This window comes from Chaetodon trifascialis, chromosome 14 (assembly GCF_039877785.1).
Source record: "Chaetodon trifascialis isolate fChaTrf1 chromosome 14, fChaTrf1.hap1, whole genome shotgun sequence".
Taxonomy (NCBI): domain Eukaryota; kingdom Metazoa; phylum Chordata; class Actinopteri; order Chaetodontiformes; family Chaetodontidae; genus Chaetodon; species Chaetodon trifascialis.
The window spans coordinates 17,375,408-17,400,002 of NC_092069.1; the positions used below are offsets into that span (position 1 = coordinate 17,375,408).

Below are 24,595 nucleotides of genomic sequence, written 5' to 3' on the forward strand. Positions count from 1 at the left end.
GATAAAAGTGTTTACTGCAAAAACTAATTAAAACTAGGTAACAGCTGAGATAATGCTATAATTGTCTCCATATTCATACAGATGTGTACTGAAAGAACTGATTGATTACTGACAAGCTATTCATGTCCCAGGCAGGACAACTTTGACACTGGAAAATATTTACTGAGGTCACTGTTCTGCCTTGAGGGAGCATAAGTCCGCTTCCAAATGCAGGAATCTATGATTAACGAAGATTAAAAATGCATTTCAAAATTAGCATGTTCAAGCAGGAGCAGATGCAGAACAGGTAGGATTTATTACTGTTCACTTCGTACAGGTGTCTATACTCCATGCTTCATTAACTACCTTGTGGGTACGGGCAGCTCATACACCGAGATTCGATGCACGCATTGATAAACACAGTCCCTGGACTTCACAGACCTCGCTCTCCCAACAGCTCACCGGAGACAAACACTAGAAGTGTATTCTAGTCAGCCACCTGCCACTTTAAATGGCACTTCAATCAGCAGAATAGCCATGAGTTCTACTCCCTTAAAATGTTGCCATTTAGAATTATTGCTGCTGTAAGAGGGAGAAGACTAGACTAGTCTAAAGCATGGAGCATGAAGCCATTCAGTGTTTCTTCCTGGCCTTCTCACTTTGTCTTGAAACCAGGAAAACCAATATAATATCATTCTCCTTAAGAGCAGGGGGGGAAATAAAACTGGCAGCACTGAAGATTTTGTCCCTTGGTTCTGCAAAGTTTTTGTTTTTCTCTCAGACAACTCCCGCTGGCTCAATTAACTATTGATCAGATTTGTGGAACCGAATGTAAATAATTAACAAAAGTGCAGATAGCATCTGCAGCTCTGCAAACAACTTCAATACAGAGGCCTCTGTGTCTCTGATCAATAGGGCGTGGACGGCATGCACATCAGCCAACAAGGACCTTCTGCAACCTTTGGCCACTGAAACAGAGAAAATCACATTTTTATCAGACATCGCAGCTGTGTCAGCAAAAAACATCAAGACCACAGTCGTAATCAGAGAGTGGCTGTTTTATTGTAGATATCAGACTGGGAAAAACCATCTCTCTTTGACATTTAGATGTAATCTAATTAAGTCTCTAATTGAAGTCGCATGTTAATAAGTCAATGAAAACTGAAATTGTTCCATTGCAGTGCAACAGGACTTTTTCTTAGACGAAATCTACCGAGAATGATGTGCTCGAATGAAAATCCGTTATCCTATAAGCAGTTCTGAGGGAAGCGATAACCTGGTTGTGTCCAACAAAGCCTGTGTAAGTAAAGATGTAACATGCTGAAGAGAGAAAAGCATAAAGCTCCTTGGGGAAGGAAGTACTGTATGGCACTGTTTGGGGGAATTGAGAGAGGGCCTCTTGGTAACCCTATTTGAATATGAATGCCTCCCATGATCCACATCAAGGGCATTCACAGGGGCACCTCTGTCTACAACTACCTCCAGCAGATGTAGTCATGTGTCTGCGTATCTGTGTGTGTGTGCGTGCGTGTGCACAACTGATCACTCTATGCAGCCATCAGCCACCGCATTTTTCCAAGGTACTTTGTACAGTGCATTAATCACAGGGACCCTTGAGCGCTTCCACGGATCCAAATATTCCGACCTTGAGGTTACGAGAAAGACATTAGTCCTGATCCATTCAAAGTATTGGAGACAGGGAGGGGAGCAGAGGGAGGGGGCAGAAAAGCTTTCAAGGTAATGAAATTCTGCCATAATTTAAAGGAAAAGACTTGTGGGGACAAGCCTGGGCTGGAGTAAGAAAAAAAAAAGATTAAATTGGATTTTTTTCTTTTCTCCTTTATTTTAAATTAGGCTTAAGTGCATGTGGGGGGTAGTTTTTCTTTCTCTTTTTTTTCCGAACAAAAGCATGATAACAGCATTAACGTCCAGAATGAATCGAATCATTTCCAAACCAATTAACCTTTGACAGAATGGATGAGTGGACAGGAATGAGAATGGTGCATAGGGGAGGGGAGAGAGAGAGAGGTGGGTGGAGGAGAGTAGCCAGCAGTGTGCAGAAACAGGGGCTGGCTGGCAGGGACCTTGCGTTTTGGGAGTGATTGCTGACTGAGAGCGTGACATGAAGGGGTCTGATGGACACATGTTTCCTCTATGAACAGGGTATTGGTGAAAAAAGGAAATTATGGTGGGCACCAAGAGGCAAACTGGGTACAGGATGTGAAGAACAGAGAGGACACCACCCCCATCAGTCTCTCTTCCTTCTCCCTCCTTGCGTCTGTCCTGTCCATCCTGACTGATAGTGGAGGGGGTCTGCAGTTAACCCCACTTATTCTTTATGCTGGCTCTGACTCCCTCTCCCCCTCTATCTATCTATTTCTATTCCTCCCTCACTGGCTCACACACAGCTGCAGCCGGTCCATTAAGTTAATTAAAGGCTCCATTTTGAGCTGGAGCCCGCTAGCAAATACGAGTGCCAATCAATAGATCTCTGGCTTATTTTGGGGGAGGGAGGGGTGACAGCACGGGTGCTGCATTCGGGGACATGATTTGTAGCCTTGGCAGACGTGCCATGTCCCTCTCTGTCTTGTCCTCTGTCTCTGTCTAATTTGGCAGCCACCCTGCCCCTTCCACAATCTCCTTCCCACTCTTCACTGTGATGTCATCTATCACTTCACTCTCCCTTCTTTACCCCCAGCTATCCACGGCTTTTCCCATCTGCCTACTAGGAGTCACAGTCCTGTGTTTCCCTTCGAGAGCACGTGTGCATTTGTTTTAGTCACCATCTGCATGGGGGAGCCAGCTGCGAGTGGTTGCAGCTGGGGTTGGAGGTTTGGGAGGCAGTAGTGGAGCTGAGATCAACAGGATGTCCAGAGGGATGATATGAGTTCAGGGACAAAGAGAGGAAGTAACAGAAGGGGAGGTCCTTATGACTGCACAGTGCTCCAAAGATCACAACACAGAATGAGAAGCTCATTTTCCATGTCTGCACCCATGTCTAAAAGCATCAGTGTGAGGTGTGGCATGATGGTTTGAGGAGAGATGATCCTGGGAAAAGCCAGGTTAGCTGTAAAAGCACTGTGTGTTGAAGCTTCACAGACAAAGCTCACTATTGTTGGAAATTGGGATCATGACTACAAATTTAATTTCTTAGGAGTAATTCTGAGCCTCATATAGGAGCTAGGTCACTTTGTTCCACACCCATAGATGGGACTAAAGACATAAACAGTTTTATATTGATTCACATTGCAAGTCGTTTTCAGAAATAAAAGCTTTTCCAGTGATCCTCCATTTTCTCCAAAAATCCATTTTTTGCAATTGTCTCATACCGCAGCAAGAGTGGAAGGCCCACAGGCTAAACAACCATCATCAGCTCCGTGTGGCGTTCGTCTGCTATGAATAATGGCTGAGGGCGGCAGGCGGTGTAGCAGTTCAAGATCCACAGACAAGCTCTCTCTGCTGGATGCCTCCATTCCAACAGTCCCACCATTCCTGCAGTCACACCAGCAGCATGGCAGCGGCGCAGCTCATCGGGCTTCTTCCCAGCAGTCATTCGACAATTCTCTCCCTCCGGGGAGGCAGCCCATACAGGCCTTGATGTTAGCCAGCGTTGTTTGTTGGAACAACAACAACCTCCTTCCTCTACTCCTCCTCTTTCTGTCCTCATCTCTCTCTTTTCTCAGTGAGAATGCCCAGTGCTTTTTCCACTTCTCTAATCTAAACTCCCCCCTTCTCTCTCCCCTCTCTCCTCTCGGAGAAAGCCCAGGGGGGCTTGTTCATATTCTCTCCCCTTATTGTGTTTCATCTTTTTCCTTATGACACAGAACTATCCCCCCAGAGTATCCAGCTTTCAGCCAGGGAGCTGGAGAAAACGCATGGTTAACCCCATTTTATTCTGTCTATTCAAAGGTTCCCTGACAAAGCTCTAGTGCTCACAGCAGATAAAAAATCATTCACACAGAGTAGAGGAGAAGGTATGGTATGTGTTCAACAGAAGCAGAAGAGAAGGTCATTTTCTGCAAAAGTGTGGCATTCAAAGAGAGCTGTGCATTTCTAAGCAATCTGCTGAACCATATTGTGCAACTTAAAGAACAATGGAAGTGCTCTCTTGCTGAAGCATTTCTGTGAAACAGCTGTTGCGAAAGTGCTGTGCTTCTGTACTTTTGGCTGGCTACAGTGTCTGTTCTTAAAGGGGTAACACGTCAGACGGGTGTCTGTGCACAACTTCAGGAGATGATATTAGCACAATGTTACAGTAAGGCCTTGTCAATCATACACTTCAGTCTATGACATTATGACAAATTCAATTTAGCTATGAGACCATTATTGCACCGTAGGCCATTGCCATAAACCCCTCCATACCTCTGGTCCATATGCATACTGTATGACAATTTACCATCAAGGAAATGACAAATTTGTCAAGAGTAGCACTCAGCTGTGAACTGACTCCAAAGCAAAATGATGTGCCTGTGCCATGTAATACAGCTGTCAGAAGAAGAGGTTATCAACCATAAGGTATGACACATAAAAATGTAAATGGTTAGATGGGGGAAAAGGAGGGAGGCAGAGAAATAAGGCTCTTCTCCGTTGCTGTTTCGGCAATGACCTCATCTCTCTTTCACCACAGTCTTTTGCTCTATTTCATTCTCAGTCTCTCTATCTTTCATTCTCTCGTATCAAGCACACACTCCCACTGCGTTTCTCAAGCACATGCTCCCTCATCCTCGGTCACCCTAACCACCTCATTTCTCCAGCCCTCCCTCCTCTCCAACTCTCACTCTGTGCGTAATTCAATCATCCCAAGGAGATGGATATCCGTCCCCTAGGAGCGCTTACGCTCTCCATTTCCTAAAGCGCTTGATCAGATTAATTGATTGTCCCCCCCCCCATCTCTGTGCCCCCTCTGCCGACTGAGGCTGGTGTGGCGGCAGAGGGTGCGCAGAAATCAGGTTTGCATTGATATTTTTATAAAATGGCTTTTCCCTTCTGCCCCCAGACAGACCCCGCAAAAGGACAAAGGGGAATAGATAAAATACATGAGTTTGGGGGGGGGGGGGGGGGGGGGCAACATGGAAGGGTGGAAGCCTGCAGAAACAGACAGGCAGGATTTATAAAGAGGACAAAACAACAACCTGGAGCGTACAGGAGACACAGAGCTGAACAGGAGATCAGGAGACAAGATAAAGCAGATAGGCGATCAATGAAATGAAATAAACAAGGCTGTTTAGGAGGCGAATAGTACACGTGAGGTGACTGTGTGTGCATGTATCTGTGTACCATCATGTTTGGCTGCAAGCCTGCAGAGCACAGCAGAGGGTAGAGATGGAAGAGTCAAACCAAGCCCCACAGGGAACACAGGAAGACCTCAACTCATCCATTATAACTGAGAGCCAAGCGGCTGCCATGTCTCCTGATTGCTGAGTCCCTGTGGAGCTCGCTCGCTCGCTCTCTCTCTCTCTCTCGCTCTCTCTCTCTATCTATCTCTCCAACCTCTCTCTCTCTCTCTCTCTCTCTCTCTCTCTCTCTCTCTCTCTCTATCTATCTATCTATCTCTCCAACCTCTCTCTCTCTGTCTGTCTCTCTCTCCCTCCCTCTCTCTTTTTGGCACTGGGGATCGCAGTAGATTAGGGTGCTGTTCCAGGCCTTTGGCTTCTATGTTATGGCAGGGGCCAAATACACAGACAAACATACACGCACTTATGCACACACACACACACACACACACACACACACACACACACACACACACACACACACACACATACACATAGACAGGGATAGGAACTCGCTCGTCTCTCTCTTATCTATCTGCTGCACATGTTCCCCATACGTGTAAAGCTTTTACCTGAGCGCGCCATTACAGCTGAGGCTTTTACCTCTGGAGAGCCAAATTACCTTTCAGATACAACCTTCCCTTTTTCAACTTGCCCTTGACATTTAGTTCACTTGCATTTCCCCTGTACATATAGGCTCACTATAAAACCACACACACACCGGCACAGAATCATGCACATTTACACAAAGTTGCATGCCCCCGGCTCATTATTCAGTGTCATTTAGACCTCACACATTTTCTACACATTCAACAACATACACATGTTGAACAAATGCAGTCTGTGCAGGACAGAACACACTGCTGGGAGGGGATGATACCATAACCACGGAGCAAACTGTGTTCTTTAAAGCTGCAAAGCATGTCATACTCAGTAATAACAGGTAAGGATTGCTTTACATCTGTTTTATAAAGAAAGGAAGAGACAGCTTAAAGGGAAAAGTCATCGAATAACAGCAGTCCCAGTTTTCTACTTATTACCATCCAAATTAAAATAAATATAAGGAGACTCCTTCACTAACACTAATGTATCCAAAAACAGGTTGTTTTGAAACCATAAAAAATGTTTCAGGCTGCACAAGTAATTGCAGATAATTAGAAATTGATGTTTTCTGTTTCCACAATTAATCATGTACTATATCAAAACCACATTATGCAATATTTTTGATAGTAACATTTATTACAATTACTCCTAGTTGCAGTTTTTTTTACAATCGCTAACTCACATTCCTCTATGCCGCATTCACTCCTTAAAAAGTTTTCACACACTCAGCACAGCAGTGGAGCAGCAAAATGCATTCAATGACCACATCTTTCAAATTTCATGAACTGTTTTCTCACTAAAACGCAACCATCCATTTTCCCAGGGGGAAGTGAAGCAGAATCCGGAATGTTTCGTCATTGTATGAGACAACGCCACTGGTTTACAGTCCATTCCAGGATGGTGTCACTTTTCCTCACTCTCCATTCCTAAACCCCGCAGAGGAAATCTTTTCCTCATTGAGGCGGAGAGATTATGGCCACCAGCCACATGATCAGTTGTCCCTCTTGGACACAATAAATGCTGGATGTCTGGACATACCTGCAGAAGATTGCACTTGGAACTACTCTGCAAAAATGGCAAAAAAAAATAATAATAAAGCCTATTGAAGCATATTGCAGCATTTCTGATTCGTGTCTGCAGGAAATACTGTCAGGCAGCACAGCCCCTGCAATAAAGAGTGACCTTATTTTGTTGTAATGGAATCCTGGATTATGCTAAATGAATTAATAAAAGATAATTTTACAAAGACAATAGTGATACATACTGTAACGCTACCTGTTGTTAGTGATCTTTATGGTTATTATATAATGAGTGACAAACTGTAAGTGCTCGCATTTGTATTAAGAGTTTTAGTTGCACTCGAAATGAATTACTTGGTATCTGCTGATCCCACTGAGAATCAACACCACACGCTGCAATTATATGCAAGTTATAGGCAAGAATGCTCACACATGCCAGTTGTACGCTGCCTGCCCAGCATGAAATGGTGGAGAGCTGTATTTATTGGACAGCTCTTATGGAAAGCATTTAGGGAGCCAAACAGACTGAGATATATGTTTCAGGAGTTAGTAGGTGCACCTAAAACTAAAGCGCGAGTGAATGTGGACCTTACATTTCACAGGCAGCAATAAAGAGGATTCCAAAACTCCAGAACACATATCGCTTTGTTTCTGCTCTGTGTGTAAATAAACTGGCCGTTTGCTAACAAAACACTTGGTAACCTGATGTAACGTACCAAAGCTTGTTGCTGCATGTCAGAGTCATCTAGCAATCAAAGCAGCCACTTCCCAAGATTTAAAGATTAACTTCCAGTGGTTTAAGTGTACTCAGGGTGTGTACTCTATGGGCACAGGTGCAACCGAGCACAGTTGTGACATTCAATCAGGCTTGTTTGTCTATTTCATGGTCATATTGGCTGTTTGCTGCTGCACAGAGGCAAACATGTACAGACAGCATCATTGTAGGAGGGAAGCTGAACTCCTGACCTGAATACACATATTCATCCAAGCAGACAATCAAACTGATACACAAACAGCACAAACACACACATGCACACACACTCTGTATGCTTGAGTCCACAAACTAAACCAACACACCATTTATTTTTCTTTCAGAAAGACTCTCTCTTTTTCTTACTTTCCCCAGACTTTTTATTTGCTAGGGGGCTGAGCTCTCAGACTGGGATTGATCCTGAGCTGCCGTCTTGAACCTGTGCCCTGAGGGCAGCTCAGTGCAAACACGCAGCAGCCCCTCTCCACTTACTCCGATCGTGGTTACACTCTTTGTTACACTATTTCCACACATAAACTCGCACAACAAATGCACAGAGCAAGTGGCCACCATCTCCACCTGGGTTGCTTTAAACAAACAGAGGGCTGATAAAGACTGGAAAGGAAACACTAATTGGATAGAAAAAATGTATCTCTCCCCTAAAACAGACACAGCTTCATAAAAAAAAAAAAAACACCATAGATGCTTGTTCACAGCCCAAGTGCAAACCCAAAGAATCACAATGGGCTAGAGCTATAAACTCTTCTTTGGCAGAGGATTTTAAAAATGACTAGCATGTGTATAAGTATTGGGGGGAATCAATAAGAATAACAGCTGCATTGAATATGACAGCAACAATTTCATACACCACATCCCATTTGCTGAGTGCTTTTTCAGGGGCAGAGTACAAAAAAAAAAAATCCATTATTTTTTGCAAACGCAAAGATTCATTTGAACATTTTACATAAATTATTCATATAGAGAGAGCTTGTACACTGTTTTCACCTGAAGACAGGCAGCTAACTAGTGAGAAAGCTCACTCACCCACCCACCCTTCCTCCTCTCTTTGAAGTGAGAAAAAAGGGAGGAAACGAGTATAATTTGTTTGATTCATTTATCATTGCTTACTATGAATAAATGTCATTAAGAGTGGTTGCTGCACGGCGGTTGTGAAGTTATGGAATAGCTGGCAGCGTAGCGGGAACGGAAATAAAGCAACATGGTGATTAGAAGAATGCATCCATCCCACACACACTGTGCCAGTCAGGAGCCTAATGGCTCTGTGGAGGCTTGTGTGTTGAAATACACACTCACATACATACAATACAAACACAAATACATATACATATACAACTACTCCCAGTGCTTCATTGCGACTTCCCTGAGTTCTTATAGAGTTTGTGATTGATGGATTCTGTGATTGGTGCTGTGAGACAGGTGGAGCCTTCAAGTGAGCTAATCTACACTGCCTCCTACAGGATAACAGCCCACATTGGACCTGTGAGTGTGTGAGAAGCTGTCATCATCACCTTCAGCCGAGCTGATAATGAAGACAATAAATGGTGTTTGCATAGCACCTATCGCGTCATAAATTCAACCACCACAACTGTTAAGGAGCAAGGGTGGATGCAAACAGTGGATTGTGTACAAGGACTGCTACCTCAGATCTGTGTGTAACTGTAAATGAAAAATTCTTGGGTGTTCTCTGAGAGATATTTTCATCCTGGCCTGATTGATGTTTTTTCTTTGCAAGCTTTTAATTAGGCCCCTATAGCTTTGCCTTTGCTCCTAAAGGTTATTTAATGGTATTGAGAGTACCCACCCTCCATCCACAACATTCCCCGGTGGCAAATTTAGCACCCTTGCCCTTTTATTAATAGTGTGTGAAAACCAGACCATTAGCTAACACGGGGCCTCACCCTTACCTTCCATGCAATGCGGTTTCCTTTGGTGTCATGCTTCAGTGCCATCGGGAACTCTCCGCGCTCATAGAACTTGCGAAAGATGGTTGGTTTGGAAGGGCGCTCCTGAAAAGCCCCCGCAACCGGGGGACCTCCCACCTGGTTAGACACAAAGGAGAAAATGGGAATGCAAAGAAAGGAGCAAAATAGAGAAATAAAGAGAATAAGACGTACACAGCAAGTGAGAGTGTTGTTTTATGAAATCAGAATTGACTGTGTTTTCTCCTACAAGAATAGAATCTCTCCCCCTGCCTTTCCTTAAAAGTAATTCAGGGAGACACATGTGCCTGCTCCTCAGCTCCTCTAAGGAAGGAAAAACACAGATACTGTGTGCCTGTGTGCGCACTTGTGTGTGTGTTGGCCCTGTAGCCAGAGGCACTGCCAGAGGCATTATTAGGATGATCTTTTCTCTGCCTCCATATTGGATATGTGCTATTCCTGTGCCATTGAAAGTCAATGGGACTCCTATCACATCAGCCACAGTGTCTGCTGCTATTGTTGTGGGGGGCCATTGATGGCGGTAGTCATACAACAGATGTAAATAAACACATTGAAGTAGAAAGGAGAGACTGAAGATTTTTAAAATTAGAAGCATTAATATTGTCTTCTATGGGACAAAAAAATCATGTTAGCGTTTAAATTTACACAAATGTTGTTATTAACACGATGAAGGACATGATGTGTTGAAAAATGACACGTTTTAACAGCATGGAACGGACCGATTGTTTCAAAGAAATCTGCACAGAAACACTCACACTCCATCAAGGAAGTGAGCGAAACTTTCCACTGCACGCCTGATGGTGAGACTGCTCAAGTGGGAGCCATTCATGTACTTGAGGAATCTGGATTTATTTGATTGAAAACATTAGAGCCTTGCAACAGCATGTTGTAGTGGACGAATGACAGAATGTTGGAGCAAATCTTTTCCCTGTCTGTGTCCCTCGTGTGCATCCCCTGCCATCTGTGTCGCGCTGCCACATGACTGGCAGATGTGTTGCTGTCATTAATCCTCAGATTACCACCCATTGAGAAACTGAATTTTGCCACAGCAGTCCACAGGCAAAGGAGAGTGAGACTCGGATGTGTTATCTTTGGCAGGACCGCCTCAGACTGCTGTGCAGCTTGAGAGATTTTAAAGGGTTTTAGTCTATTAATATGATGCTACTCAATGGTAGTTTAGTTTTTTTAGGTTACATCATTCGCTAGTGTTGCCTGTTTGTTGCATAATTCCAAAGCAAAATAGATACAAAAAAGCCTAGAACCTCAAATGTAGCTAAAACCGCCACCAAGGAATGATGTAATATGGAACACAGTTTAAGTTACACGTGTGACAGGGTGTAGCTGGTGCCAGCATAGCCAGGCACAAGAGAAACAAGAAGAGAGGAGAAACTATTATGAGGGACTCCAAGTGAGCGTCTCCAAGCGCTTGCTGCATTCAAACAGCCCTAATGCACCGTGGGATTGCAGCGCAGTCATTTCAAATGAATCTGTTTGGAGTATTTGTTTACCATGCCAGGGAATACTGAATAATATTATGCTGAATTAATAGGCACAGGTTTGTATACCTGCAGGAGAGAGACTACCTTAACAAAATGTCTGTGACTAACAATGCATGTAAAACACAAGAAAAGGCACTTTTCAGTATCGCCTACTGTAATAGCCTAAAAAAAAAAATCCATCACAACAAATTATATATGTACGCCTGCTACCGTCTTTTAAGTCATGTCTTTTATTTTGAGTATAATTTGAGTTGCAATGGTGTGTGAACATTCGGTAACAAAAAATTGTTAATTTTTTGTTTTGTAAAATGGCTGTAAACAACGCACTTCTGAAAAAGAGAGTTTTCCTTTTGGAGTACTAGATTTTAATCAGTCTGTCAATAATTGCCTGAACTGTTTTAATTTAGCACTGCCATGAATAGTTACAGTAAGAGCCAGCTTGCCTCATTAAAATACTGCTTCTGTCTTGTCACATCAAGAGACATTCGAAGTTAACACAACTATGAAATGCCTTTTGTTGTTTCATTTAGACTTTGTGAAATATACATCACTATTATTGGTTTGTCTTCTCTCTTTTCTTTATCTGTCTCTGTTCATCCCTTTCACTGCAGGAGTTGTTTTGCAGCCCTCGCTGTGGAAAAAGGAAGCTGTAAAGCTTGCAAGATCAGTGCTGCTCCAGCCTGCAGGAGTGACAAAGCCCTCATATCCAGGTAGCTACGACGGCGGTTGAGCCACGCTGCACAGGGAGGCTAAAAATAGCTCAGACTGGGCAGCAAGGAGAGAATGAACCCAGACTGCATTGACTGGCTGAGCAGCTTTTATGGTCAGGAATGATGACGCTGCAGTCACTTCCATGGCCTGTGTTCATGGGTGAGGTGTTGCAAGCTTCACAGCTATTTCCCTGTTTTCTCTCCAATTATCATCACAGGCAGCCAACACACATCAACAACCAGAAAGGTACACAAACATGCATGTATGGCATATATGGCATATTTTCATGTGGCTCTGCACACACTGCAGAAACCCAAATACAGAATCCTTTTCCTCCGCTATAGATGTGAGCTGCTGTTAGCAGCAGCTTAAGTCGAACTGTAATAGGAATAGCGTTGCGGGGAGATTATCACCTGCCGGCTTCCTGATGCCAGTCCAATGATCTGCCTGCTCCTGTTCTGCCATTCATGACATTTGGGTCTAAAGCTTGTGCACGTCGAGAGAAAAACCACCATCCCTGAATCCCTGAATCCCTAAGTAATTGCCACTAACCTAGTTTGTCTTAGAGCAGCTTAACAGAAACTAGAGTTTGTCTCTTCTGTTTTGTAGCCTTCTTTTGTGGCTTTTGTAGCCAAATGAACAGGGCATAAAAGTATTTCAGATAAGAAGCAGACAGTTTCTATGTTGTGGACAATAACGTCCCTAAGTTCTGTATTGTATGGGTGAGCACGCATTTCTATTAACTCAATTCTGACCACTGCTGATTCTCTTGTACTGTCAGCCAGCACGTCACATCACTTTTCAGCTCTGCATGTCTCCCAAACACATTTGAATCATTATATGGTTTCTGTCTTACCCTACTCTATCCTGACTGCATTGTTGGGGCGTGAGCAGTCACAGAGGTGGTCATGGTGTTATATGAAATCATGGGAGCAGCTCCATGCGGCGCAGCATACCCCTCTGTGTAATCTAAAATTCATCCCTGATCTAAAACACAGACAACACAAACACAGACGGTGAAAAAGACAGAAAAAAGGAGCCTATAACAAGACCAATACAAGCAGATAACATCCCGCCCCTCAGTGGAGGCCATAAAGCGAGCCTGTGAGGCGACAGACTACAGAACAGAGATAGAGGTGGTGTAAGGCAATAAAGGGAGGAAGTGTCTGTTTTGTGTGCCCCTGGTGCACACATCAGGGAGTCATAACAAGGCAGTAGTGGTCAGATGAGCTCCAGGCTGTCATTTCTCTCCTTCGCCTTCACTCTGCCTCCAGATCTGTTTCCTCCCTAATGCTGTTGTCCACTCCAACTAGCTCCACCGTAAACCTGGCTGCTGCAAGACCCACAGAGGCAATAACACACAAACATGTTCTCATGCACACACGCACACACTCGCTCACACAACACACATGCTGAGCTCCCCATGGGTAAGTCCCTGCAGAGGTGATTGAGCACCAGCAGGGCCTCATGCTCCTGTCATTTATAAAGGTGTCACCACAAGAAACAGAGATGTTCCCTCTAACCTTATTGGTAAGGCACGTCCATGGCTCTCCTGCCTGATTTTGACATGCAGAGAGGATGGGGTAGTCAAAAGGCACAAGAATTTTAAAAAAAGAGAAATTAAGAGAGAGGGTGAAGCGGGACAAAGGTGGTGGGTGAGATAAACCACAGAGAGATAGATACAAGACCAAGCTGGAAAGAAAAGGAAAGAGAAAGAACTGTGAGACAGAGAGTGACGACATCAAGAGATGGAGAATGGAGGAGGGTGATGGAGGAACAATATGACAAGAAGAGGGAAAAGGGGAGACATGAGGTGTGGCTCATCAATTCTGAGGGTGAGTTCAGCGTGGCGGGGCGGCTGCAGCATGTAGGTGATCCATCACCATGTCTGAGCCTCCAGCTCCAGAGCGTTCGCTCTCTCATCTCTCCATCTCTCTGCCTCCATGCCACCACCACCCAAAACACCTGTGAAAACCTCACATAGATGTTCACTGTCAACCCTGCATTGCCATCACTGCTGCGCTTCCTCAAATGAGGCCCTCCTTAATCTCTCCTTTCATTCCTATCCGTCTCCCATCACCCTTCTGCCTCTTGTCTGTCAGGGCAAAAATGAATTTTGTTGCATTGTATTTGTAAGGGTACGACGCCGCCACTGCACACAGGTGCATTGCATCACCTGCTTACTGAGGCAGCAAAGGTGTAGGCACCCGCTTGCTCATTCGCTCACTCTCTCTGCATTTCACTGCTGTTCTCGGTTGAGAGGTTATTGAAATCTAGCTCAGAAGGCCGCCTTTCCTGAGGGAGGGTGCAGGGTAGGTGAGTCACAGAGGATGGAATAGACAGGCCGAGGCTCTCTTGATAAGGTCAGCTTGCACATCACTGCCACAGGCAACAAAATTAGCTCTCTTTATTTACAGGGCATTTTCCGCCATAGCCCGGCCCGATGCCTGCCTGCCAGCCACCAGGGATACAAGCAGGGCTGGAGATGCATGCTTTATTCTCAAACTGCATTTAAATGAACAAGACATAAACCAAATAATGGAGGTATTTAGGCTGTTGGGAAATCTCTGCTATATGGTCAAACAATCATTCCGACAGGATATTTTTGCTTACTCATTGCCTCTGCAGGGCAAAATGCAAACTGGTGGGAGGCCGATTCCTTTCAGAAGAATAAATCTGCAATATTTGTGCAGCACTCCATTAATTTCTCATGACCAAACAGCAAGAAGTGCAATCAGTCTGAGAGCCAGTTTCATTATGTGCAGAAATTAGCCCTGTTCTGAGAGACAAGGTCAGATGAGAACAAATGAGTAAAGAGCTCTCACTGGACGAGAAAACCAGAGACTGATGAAAGGTAACAGAGCCTTTTGTTCAGAGCTCACAGGACCGTAGAGGTGTACTTTACAATTGTCACTGTGTCAGAGGCTTTTGCATCAACTGTATTGTGTGCACAAGGGCAGGGATGTTTGTAATGAAAAATGACGACACCGCTAGGCAAAGACAACACTACACACACCTCATGTCACTACAAAGACAGAAGGATGAAACAGGTGACAGCCACCTACTATTGAACTGTGCGTAAGAAGGATAACTTTAAAGAAGAACTTCAAAAAGAAGCTTCAAGCATTGAAGAGCGCCCCACTGTTTTCTGTCTCCTCTAGTTTAACCCCATCACTTAAAAGAACAGCATAGACACAGGGAGACGTTAACAGGATGTGAAATAAAGAGTTTGAGGTAGGAGTGCGAGGGGAGGAGTGTGCGTGAAAGAGGCTCTGTGTGAGCAAGAAAAAAAGAGAGTGAGCAAGACAGAATGAGGGAGAGAGAAGGAGTGAGAATGCCCTGAGTATTTTCCATCTTCTCTGTGTGGCCCACTTATCAGCCAGGCAGCAGGGCAGCCTTGTGCTTACAGAGCCCTATTGGCTGATTCATATCACCAAACCACAGCTGAGATGATGGCTCAGAGTGAATCAGGCTGCATGGCATAGGCAGAATATAGCAACTCTTACTACTTGTTAAGTGAACAGGAAACCACATGCACTGAGCCCATGGGGCTAAACTTAGAAGAAACTTGCACATTGCTTGATTCACATACGTCTGAACAAAAGGGCACTAGTTAGAAATTTTGCAATTTGATGTAATGCGTTGTTAGAGCGAGAATTTCTCTTTTTTCAGTTGTTTTCCAACTGCAGTGTAATACCATAGACTGTATAATTAATGGTGGATGGAGCCACCATGATTACCCATTGTTTTGTGGACTACCGATTTGAGGCCTCAAGTTTGACAATATGGCCGTCGCAATCTTGGTTTTTTGGAGCCAGATGTGACCATAGCCGTTTCTCAATACCAAGTACGCCAAGTTCGGACTTACGAACTTGGCAGTTCGCACTTAGCAAGTTCGACCTGGGAGTGCAGTCTCTCCAGGACGGGAGGACGCAGGACCGTCATTCTGCAATTGGGACGGCAGCGTACTTGATGACATCACCATCTCAGCTCGTCCGTTAGCAGGACGACACATTTCCGAAAACTCGGAGCAAATTTTAAACTACGTGCTATCGTGATGAATCGACCACAGATTTTAAGTTTTAACATCCACTTTCTCACATAAAACAATCTTAAAACCACATTCTGTACTACTAAAACAGTGTGAGTCCTCTCCTCCAACATCGTTGCTACGAAATGCATTCTGGGATACGTGGCTGCACCAAGTCCACACAAGTCACCATCTGATGCATCCTCGATAAAATGGGAAGTGCAAGAACACATCCGGGTATTTGACTATACTTGGCGAGATGTGGACTTGAATGGGAATGGGAACAGTACTTGGACTGAGACTGATGACGTACAGACAAGAACGCATATTGAGAAACGGCCCATATTTGGATGAGAGGGTGGAGCTGGGGATTGCAATGCGCTACACGCTATGGCAGTTATTAGTCAGTCACAAATTAGCATATTTTATTCTAAATGGAACGATTCTTTACAAAATGAACATCATGGCAAAGACTTGAAACTAGTGATTGAGGCCATAAACTCGGTCATTTTCTCATAAGCTTACATACAACTTCTGTTTGCAGCCGTTGGATTCGCCCCCTGCTGACCACTAGAAGGAATGCAGGTTTAAGGCACTTTGAGCTTCTGGGTCTGAAGAGAATGAATCAGAGGGACAATCCCCTTTATTTGTCACACACTACATGCACATGCACACACACACACCATGCATTGGCGAAATTTTTACTGCGCCTATAACCCATCCTGGTAAGTCCTTCCTCCGTGGCAGACCAGGAGTGGTGGGCTGCTATCGACCGGCGCCTGGGAACCCAGTTTTCTTTGTCGTCACCATTGGTCAGGTGGTGATTTTCATGCATGTTTTTAGAGGGGGGGTTTCATTTTTTTATGGAGGATCCCCCAGGTGAACACGGGGAGAACATGCAAACTCCACACAGAAAGGCCCCTTTTTCCTCGAGCAGCAGGCACCGAAGACATGGTGGAAGACACGCCCCTGCTGCCCACAGTGGGAATCGAACCCGGGACCTTCTAGCTGTGAGGCAACAGTGGTACCACCGTTCCACCGTGCCACCGAGTGAAGCCAATGCCAGTCCACTTATTATACTCTTATCTACACACATACACACACACACACATAGCCACAAGAAACATACAGTATACATATTGGTATGTCTGACCACTGTTCAGTTTGTGCAACTTGTGTGTGTGTGTGTGTGTGTGTGTGTGTTAATTTTTGCAAGCTTGTGTATGAATTGCTAGGCGTCTGTGTTTTCAGCAAAGGGAAAGGTGTACACGCTTTCCTCCTGGCTGTTACGAGAGCGGGGCGCGCACTGATCCGATGCTTTGTCTTTACAGCCCCAATCAGTGACGACACCTGAAGGTATTAAAACACTGCGCTGGGCCATGAAATTAATGAGACACAGAAGGAAAACTACATCCCTGACCTGCTGCAGTTGCCACTATTGCTGCTGAGAAAGAAGAATTTAACTGTCCTTCCAATTTTATGAATCAAATAAGAAGCTTCTTGTCAATAAACATCCTAATAACGGCATTTAATTTATAGCAGACTGATAACCACCTCATAGAATATTAATGTTCCTTAAATCAGTAGCAACAGTCTTTGTTTTAGAGTGGTTATGGAGTGCTGGTCACAGCTCCGACTAGCTGAATGACTCATCCAAAAGTTGAAACCCAAGTTTGTTTTGCACATAGTAAGGAGACGGTCATAGCAATAAACAGACGGACAGGAAGATGCTGGGGTGGGCAAGCCGGCTGGAACCAGGCGAGGAGATGAGCAGTGAGATAGGCAAGGAGGTGAATGTATTTGCGACCACACACTTCTATGAAAAAGCATCACTGGGAACTGTGGAAGGTTTGATTTGGCAGCAACAAGGCCACAGGGGAAGGAACAAGAGAAGGACACACCCAGAGCAGCAGGAGGCCATCGATTTCACCACAGAGCCACAGCCGCAGTGATGAGAGAGGAGAGAGCAGGTCAGTGTGCAGCCTCCCCACGCCGCCCCACAGCAACACACACATTCACAAGTGTCACAGGTAGCCCGGCACTGACAGATCCCTGAGGAGCGGAGGGAGGCATGGGGAGATAAGCAGACCGCACATGGCAAGAGATACTGGTTCCACCTCTGATATGGGCATATTGTTTAACAGTGAAGAACATTATCTTGGTGATTAGTATGTATTGCAAAATGAACCCCAGGCCCCTGGTCTTATCACACGCCCAGTGTGACATTCTATTCCTGGAAATCAGTCTTGCTGCCTGTAAGGCCGTCTGTTAAAAATGATGCTGGAGGTTTGCTTACAGGGACACCATGCAGAGACGAAAGCCTGGCATGCTCTGAAATTTGACCTTTACATAAATTAAACAGAGGGAGAGTACACTGAAGGCTACATCCCTGCTAACATACACCCAAGATTCACAGTCTGCCTAACTCAGCTGCACACACTCACACATGCACGCACTTTGGGTCCATCCAAAATTCCATGCTAACATGCTAATGGGTATGCTAAAATAGAAGAAGAAGAAGAAGAAGAAGAAGAAGAAGAAGAAGAAGAAGAAGAAATGTACTTTATTTATCACACATAGTTGCACAAGCCATGCTTCCGTGGAATTATTTTTTCCGCATTTGACCCATCCTCGGTCTGTCGATCCTCCGCGGCAGACCAGGAGCGGTGGGCTGCCAGCAGCAGGCACTGAAGACATGGTGGAGGACACGCCACCAGCGCCCACAGCAGGATTCGAACCGGGGACCTTCTAGCTGTGAGGCGACAGTGTTGCCACTTGTGCCACTGTGCTACCAAAAGTGTCCGACAAGGATGGGATTCGAACCCACGCGTGCAGAGCACAATGGATTAGCAGTCCATCGCCTTAACCACTCGGCCACCTCGTCCTAGTATATGAGATGATGCATACCAGTATTTCTTGACACAGAAGTGTGTTGAAAGATAGCACACATATTTAGTTTGTAGTTCATAGCTTGGAATTTCAAATGGACCTTTTATCTACTTGCTTTACTTAACTGAATGTAAACTAAAATGATTTCTTAATCTAGAATTTGTTTACTCTATCGAAGAGTGGCAAGGGACTCCCTGCAGAGGTTGTTACAGGAAACCATGAGTGATATATATGGAACAGAGGTCTGTCATGGAGACCCCCTGCGACAATAACACTCTGAACGATCCACCCTTCGGAATAAACCGAGCGACAAAGGATGCCTTTAAAACAGGGAACTTCTCAGACGCCTCAAATCTCACACTGTGGTTGCAGCAGATCTCTCACAGAGAAGCGACACTTTTAGCTGAGCTACAGGGAGGGACTCACACAAAGACGCACACATGCAAACAAATAAAAAAGGAACTAAAGCAAAGATATGCCCAAAGCACCTCGTGCCAGCCGCGCCTAGCCTTTATTGACAGGGCAGGAAAGTCCCACAGATCTAATTCATTTTTATCAATCCCTGCTCCTACGATCCATTCATCTATCCAATCAACTCCTGCACTTTCCACCTCTCACTCTGCAGTGTGCCGACTGCTGATGCTTCAACAGTGAAACAGGTGTCTAGACTATTAGTATGAGTCTTTCTGCGCCACCTCCTCTATCCCACAACCCTGACGACAAGTATAAATCAAGGCTGTTTGAATAAGCAACAGTGAATCAGCGGCTTGCTACAATAACAGCCAGGCATTGTGCCTTTAGTCTCATCATCAAACGCAGATGATATAGCTTGCAGTGGATGGGAAAGATCTCAAAGCAGATCATACTAAAACAATGATTAAAAAGAGTGCATTACTGTTTATTGTTTAGGCAAGAGTTAAATATGACATCCCCAGTCCAGTCTGAGCAGTCTAAGCAGCAACCCCCCCCTTCATCCTCAATCATAAAATGAGTACTCATCTATTTAAGAGGCATGCTACGTCATCCACTCCCTCCTGAATCATATTCGCTCTCCAATATCTTTCCCCTCTACTCACTCTAATTTCCTCTCATAAAAAGCCTGCCTTCTATGACTCTCCTTGGCTTGAATTTTTATGTCTTTTTGTGGCCCATCTCAGAGGAATGTTGTCAAGGTAATGTGATGATGACCCTTATGACTCCTCATTAAATCACTCAGTATCAGAGCATCAACTAAATGTCTGAAATGCTAATGCATACAGCTAAGACAGTGCAGTCGACCTTAAAAGAGTGGCGGGGAGTTTTCTTTTATCAGTCTCCACTAAAAGGTCTTAGTCACAATCTCTTACGTTAGCACTCACATCAGCATCCATGTCACAACCTTATTCAGACAGCCAGACAGCCAGTCCAAACAAAGTCAGTTAGATTCACCAACACTAAAGAGACGGGTGTCAGAGTGACAGATGCAAAGTTGAGCATCTGTCACTGCGCTGAACCATTTGGCTGAAATCAAAGGGAGATGAGGGCCTTCAAAGGACAGGCAAAGCCGTGTCTGAGGCCAGACATGCTCTGGTGTGCTCCGCAGATAAGGGCCAAGAGGTTATATTGCTTTTCTTCTGTTTCTCCCTTTGTTCTCCTCTGTCTTAAGGGAGTGGGAGGGAGAGAGAAACAAGACAGAGAAAAAAAGGGGAGAGAGAAGGGTAGAGAGTGACAGAGACAGAGAGAATGAGTCATGAACAGGTTGCCTTTCTCTCTTTGCTACAGCACGGCGTGTTGGTCAAACACTCGTTAGTAGAATTTGCTCTGTGTTTCCGTACGGCGAGGGTAATGAGCAGTGGTGGCTGGAGCCAGGAGGGGTGCCAGGCCGTGATGTGGATCATTTCTGACAGTATCGGAGTACTTTTGCCTTCCAGCCTTTCCCTATTCCCTGCCTTCTCCAGCTTGCTGCAGCAGAGCCGTTGCCTCCAGCGCACCTTCAACAGGGAGCACTTTGACTCAGCTGGATGCGAGACATGAGCTAAATAGCAGAGTAATCCTTAGTGGAATTCTGAAGGGAACGTACACACTACTTCAAATCTCAAAGGCTTTGCAGGTTTACTTTCTTGCACTGGGTGAAGAACAGCGCAGCCCTGGAGCACCATCTATGAAGTTGGCTGCTGTGCATTTTAAACTGAACTCAGCGTGTGAAATGGTGGCACTGCTGTACTTTAGCTCTGAACTCCTTCTTCACTCCTCAGAGCGAGTATACCCCTAATACGTATTCTGACAGATTTTTTGTATTGCAACATGTTTATTTTCTAACATTTTTTACGGGGTTACATTTACTATGCATCGCAAATGCATTGGGATTTCAGACATGAAGCCCATTTTGGTCTCTGTGCTGGTCAGCAAAATTCAAAAGGTCAGGCCGGTGTTATTGCATCGATGGTGATTTTAAAAGATTTTCAAAGCAGGGGGTCGTGAAACAAAGGCAGCCATGTGGCATTATTGGAATGGAATAACACTGTCAGGTACATTGATTTTTCTGCAACTGGTTCCTATTATGTTGATGTTGGCAGTATGTGAGCTGCCACATATGACCCTGTAGAAAAGTGGATAACACATGCCTAACACCAGCAGATTAGAACACCAAGAAGGGCCTATTCTCCTCTCGCAAGGACAAGTCAGTGTGATTGGTGGCAATCATGGAAGATGGGTGAATAAATGGCTAAAGCTCTGTCAGTTTAAAACACATATGTATAGCCTCGTTTAGGTTTAATTTTAGCTGAGCTTTTTGTCCAGAGCATGAACATACGGGCAGTATAGGTCACTTGTAATAGGTACATTTTCTTAAGATACAACATAATAAAAACACATGAAAAGTGAATTTAAATTGATGTGAGTTTCAATGAAAAACAAAAAGGGTCAGATCAGCTTGAAAGCCAGTTCAGGTTTAAAAGAGGTCTGATAAAGCAAACTGATTTCATGGTCATTCCTAATCATTTACAGGAACGTTGGTGTGTAATGGACAGAATAACCCACATCAACCACTCTGTTTGTTTTTGGATGGATGTGACGTTATGTTTAATATAGAGACACCAAAGCGTGTGCTCATAATAATCTGTGCTTTCAATACGACTGAGACCAAATGAAAACAAGCACATCATTCAGCTGGTGGCCCTGTGTTCTTGCTTTTGATACAAGAAGGACACTGCTCATAGAAGAGGCATAGGTCTAGATGTCCTCTGCATCACATGACATAGGGCTAATTAACTCAAGAGCGGAAAATAGAGGCCCTGCAAGAGCAATAAACATTCTCCATTAAAAGCCACCTAATTAGGATGCAAGCTACAAGGGCTTGAAGGAGAACATAACAAACACAGAGGCCAGTGTAATTGTCAACCAGACTCTGAGGAAAGCAAACATAATAGACATAATCAGCTGAGCACTTCCTATAAGGTCATGATAGAATGATGTGGAAGCGCTTCTCCATATCTGACTGAAGTTTCCAGATGGTGTTTTCCTCAACCACGGAAAAAGGTCACAGACATTTCAGCAGTAATGCATTTCAGAGAGCATGCCATCAATTACAACCTAATCTATCTGTTGATACCTGGTGTGTGAGGAGCGCGGGGCACGGAAAGAACTTCGATTAAGTTCTGCCAAATTCATTTGTAGTTTAAGTATGGTTTGGTTTCTGAAAGATCAAAGCAAAGTGCCAAAAGAAACGGCATTTCATAGACAGGCTTCACTTGCCTTTAATACTCACTTTTAATTAACAACATTTCATGGATCACAATATCTCAAACAATGTTGAAAATGTGCTTCTATTCGGGTGAGTTTTCTTCCACTGCTTCTAAAGTAAGGAGCAAGGCGGCCAAAGTCAACAAAGTCAAAAGTTATGGGGGGAAACTGTAAGATTTCCAAGTCAGCCAATGCACCATCCACTCAAGGCCTTTAGGCTCCGTGGTTGATCGATAGTAATGGAAACGGCAGCAGGCCTCCGGAGCCCATTGCCAATTTAACCTGTTTTACCATGACTCAATTCTTCCTCAAATAACCCAGCTGTTTACCGGGATGGACTGCAGGCTTCTGCTGCTGATAAGATGAGCGTGCAAGAGCAGAGGGAAGGAAAGATGGATCCAGAAAAACAATTTTAGTGTGTGCGACGGTCTGTGTGTCTACAAGCACCACTGGTTTAGAAAACACTTCCACGAGGCAGTTCAAGTGAGGCAGACTAGCAGACAGGTGAGGGGATCTACAGCACGGCATCCAGCGGCAGAAACGTGCTCGATGTGCCTTTACTTGCATAAGCATGCTTCACACACAACAGACGCAAAACACCCCAAATGGCTTCATAGCCAATTTATGTATCACGCTGGGCACATTATGAGTTCCTGTGTCAGGTAAATGTGTTTGGAGAGATGGGGAAGGGCGATTTTGACTGCGAGTGAAAATAATAAATAGACAGATTCATCTCAATAAAAGCGCTCAAGGATTCAATCTTGGTCAGCAACTGTCTGCCATCCGTACAGCTGACAGTGGGCTTATTTCTGTCTCAAAGTTTTTATCCTAGTTGAGTTCACGATCTGTTTGATATGATTTCTCCACCCTGTGGAATGTTAGACAGGAGCTAATCATTTTAAATCAAGCTTTAAATGATACACACAGACTATTAGGCAAAGTTTTGAATCCGTATTAATTCTAAACCAAATTAAATTAAAGACGGCATTTTAACTCTGCTTATATTACAATTTAAAGCGAGATTGCATTTAATCAGGTTGCACTGAAATTCCAGACTCATTTAAACCCCTAATCAAGGATCAATTCTAAACTGTCACTTGTTTAATTTGATCAGATGGCTTAATTTATTAAGATGACTCAGTGGTCGTAGCATTAAAGGCACACAGCTGATATGCAGATCAACACATCTTTGCCGCAAGCTTAACAAAACATGTTTGTGTACTCTCTGCTGAAGGCAAAAATACCACAGTGAAACAACATTTAAGTGCATCTATGATCTTATTATTTGGTATGATATTATTTTTCATTGCCATATTGCTGATTTAGTTTAGGTTTAACTATAATGTACAGTAACTGTTAAGTAACCCAGGGACCTGCCTGGTTAAATGAAGGTTCTGCAGGGAAAGAAAGCGGGAGATAAAGACAGAGATAGAGAGAGAGAGGAAAGATAAAGACAGAGGGAGACAGCATAGGGGCTGAGACATCTGCTCAGGTACATAATGATGATGCTGTGGGGGAGGAACGGTGTAAGATATGGAGGTCACGTTTGCAAGCATGGAGTCTCCATTTGTCCCCCGGGGTTAGCGGGGTGAGCCAGGGATGACGGTGGTGCTGGAGGAAAGGTGCTGGCGGGTTGTGAGGAGGGTTGTAGCAGACTTGGGGCACGCTGTTTGCCGGCTCAATTTTTATCCCAGCGACCAAGCAAACAGTAAATGAGGTGTGCTTGTTACAAAAGCAGTCTATCGGCTCAGCAATCTGCAGAATCTCGTCTCGAAAGTTGAGGTTGGGATCAGGTGCAGTTTGTATCGATTTGCCCTCTCAGGTGAACTGCGCAATACACTGTCTTAAAGAGGATCTTGTCCATGTTCTCGCGTCTGTTGGGTTGCACTGTATATGTGGTGTAGGACACAGGAGAATATAGGGACATTAAGAACTTTCATTTTGCCTTTCATGTCTTTTGATAAAGGAGCATTTCCTGAACAAAAGGCCTTCATGACTCTCGAGACTTTGAAAATATCCTCAGAGGTGATCTTTGCTGAAATGTCGAAGCAGCACACAAACGGAGGAAATATTACAGGATGTGTTATGGCAAACATCCAACAAATTACAGACTACATAAATCAATTACGGGGCATGATGATGATCTAAGGTCACGTATTC

At 44.4% G+C, this 24,595-nt stretch overlaps 1 protein-coding gene and 1 non-coding gene across 2 annotated transcripts in view; both read right to left on the minus strand.

The window, feature by feature from the left end:
* pacrg (PARK2 co-regulated) overlaps positions 1-24,595 on the minus strand; it is a 125,681-nt gene that overhangs the window by 95,463 nt on the left and 5,623 nt on the right. The window contains exon 2 of the mRNA XM_070979802.1: positions 9,551-9,685. Coding sequence (XP_070835903.1) covers positions 9,551-9,685 — 135 coding nt within the window. The remainder of the gene's footprint in view (positions 1-9,550; positions 9,686-24,595) is intronic.
* Positions 18,629-18,710, minus strand: trnas-gcu (transfer RNA serine (anticodon GCU)). Its single transcript has one exon. It is a non-coding gene; the product is annotated as a tRNA-Ser (tRNA).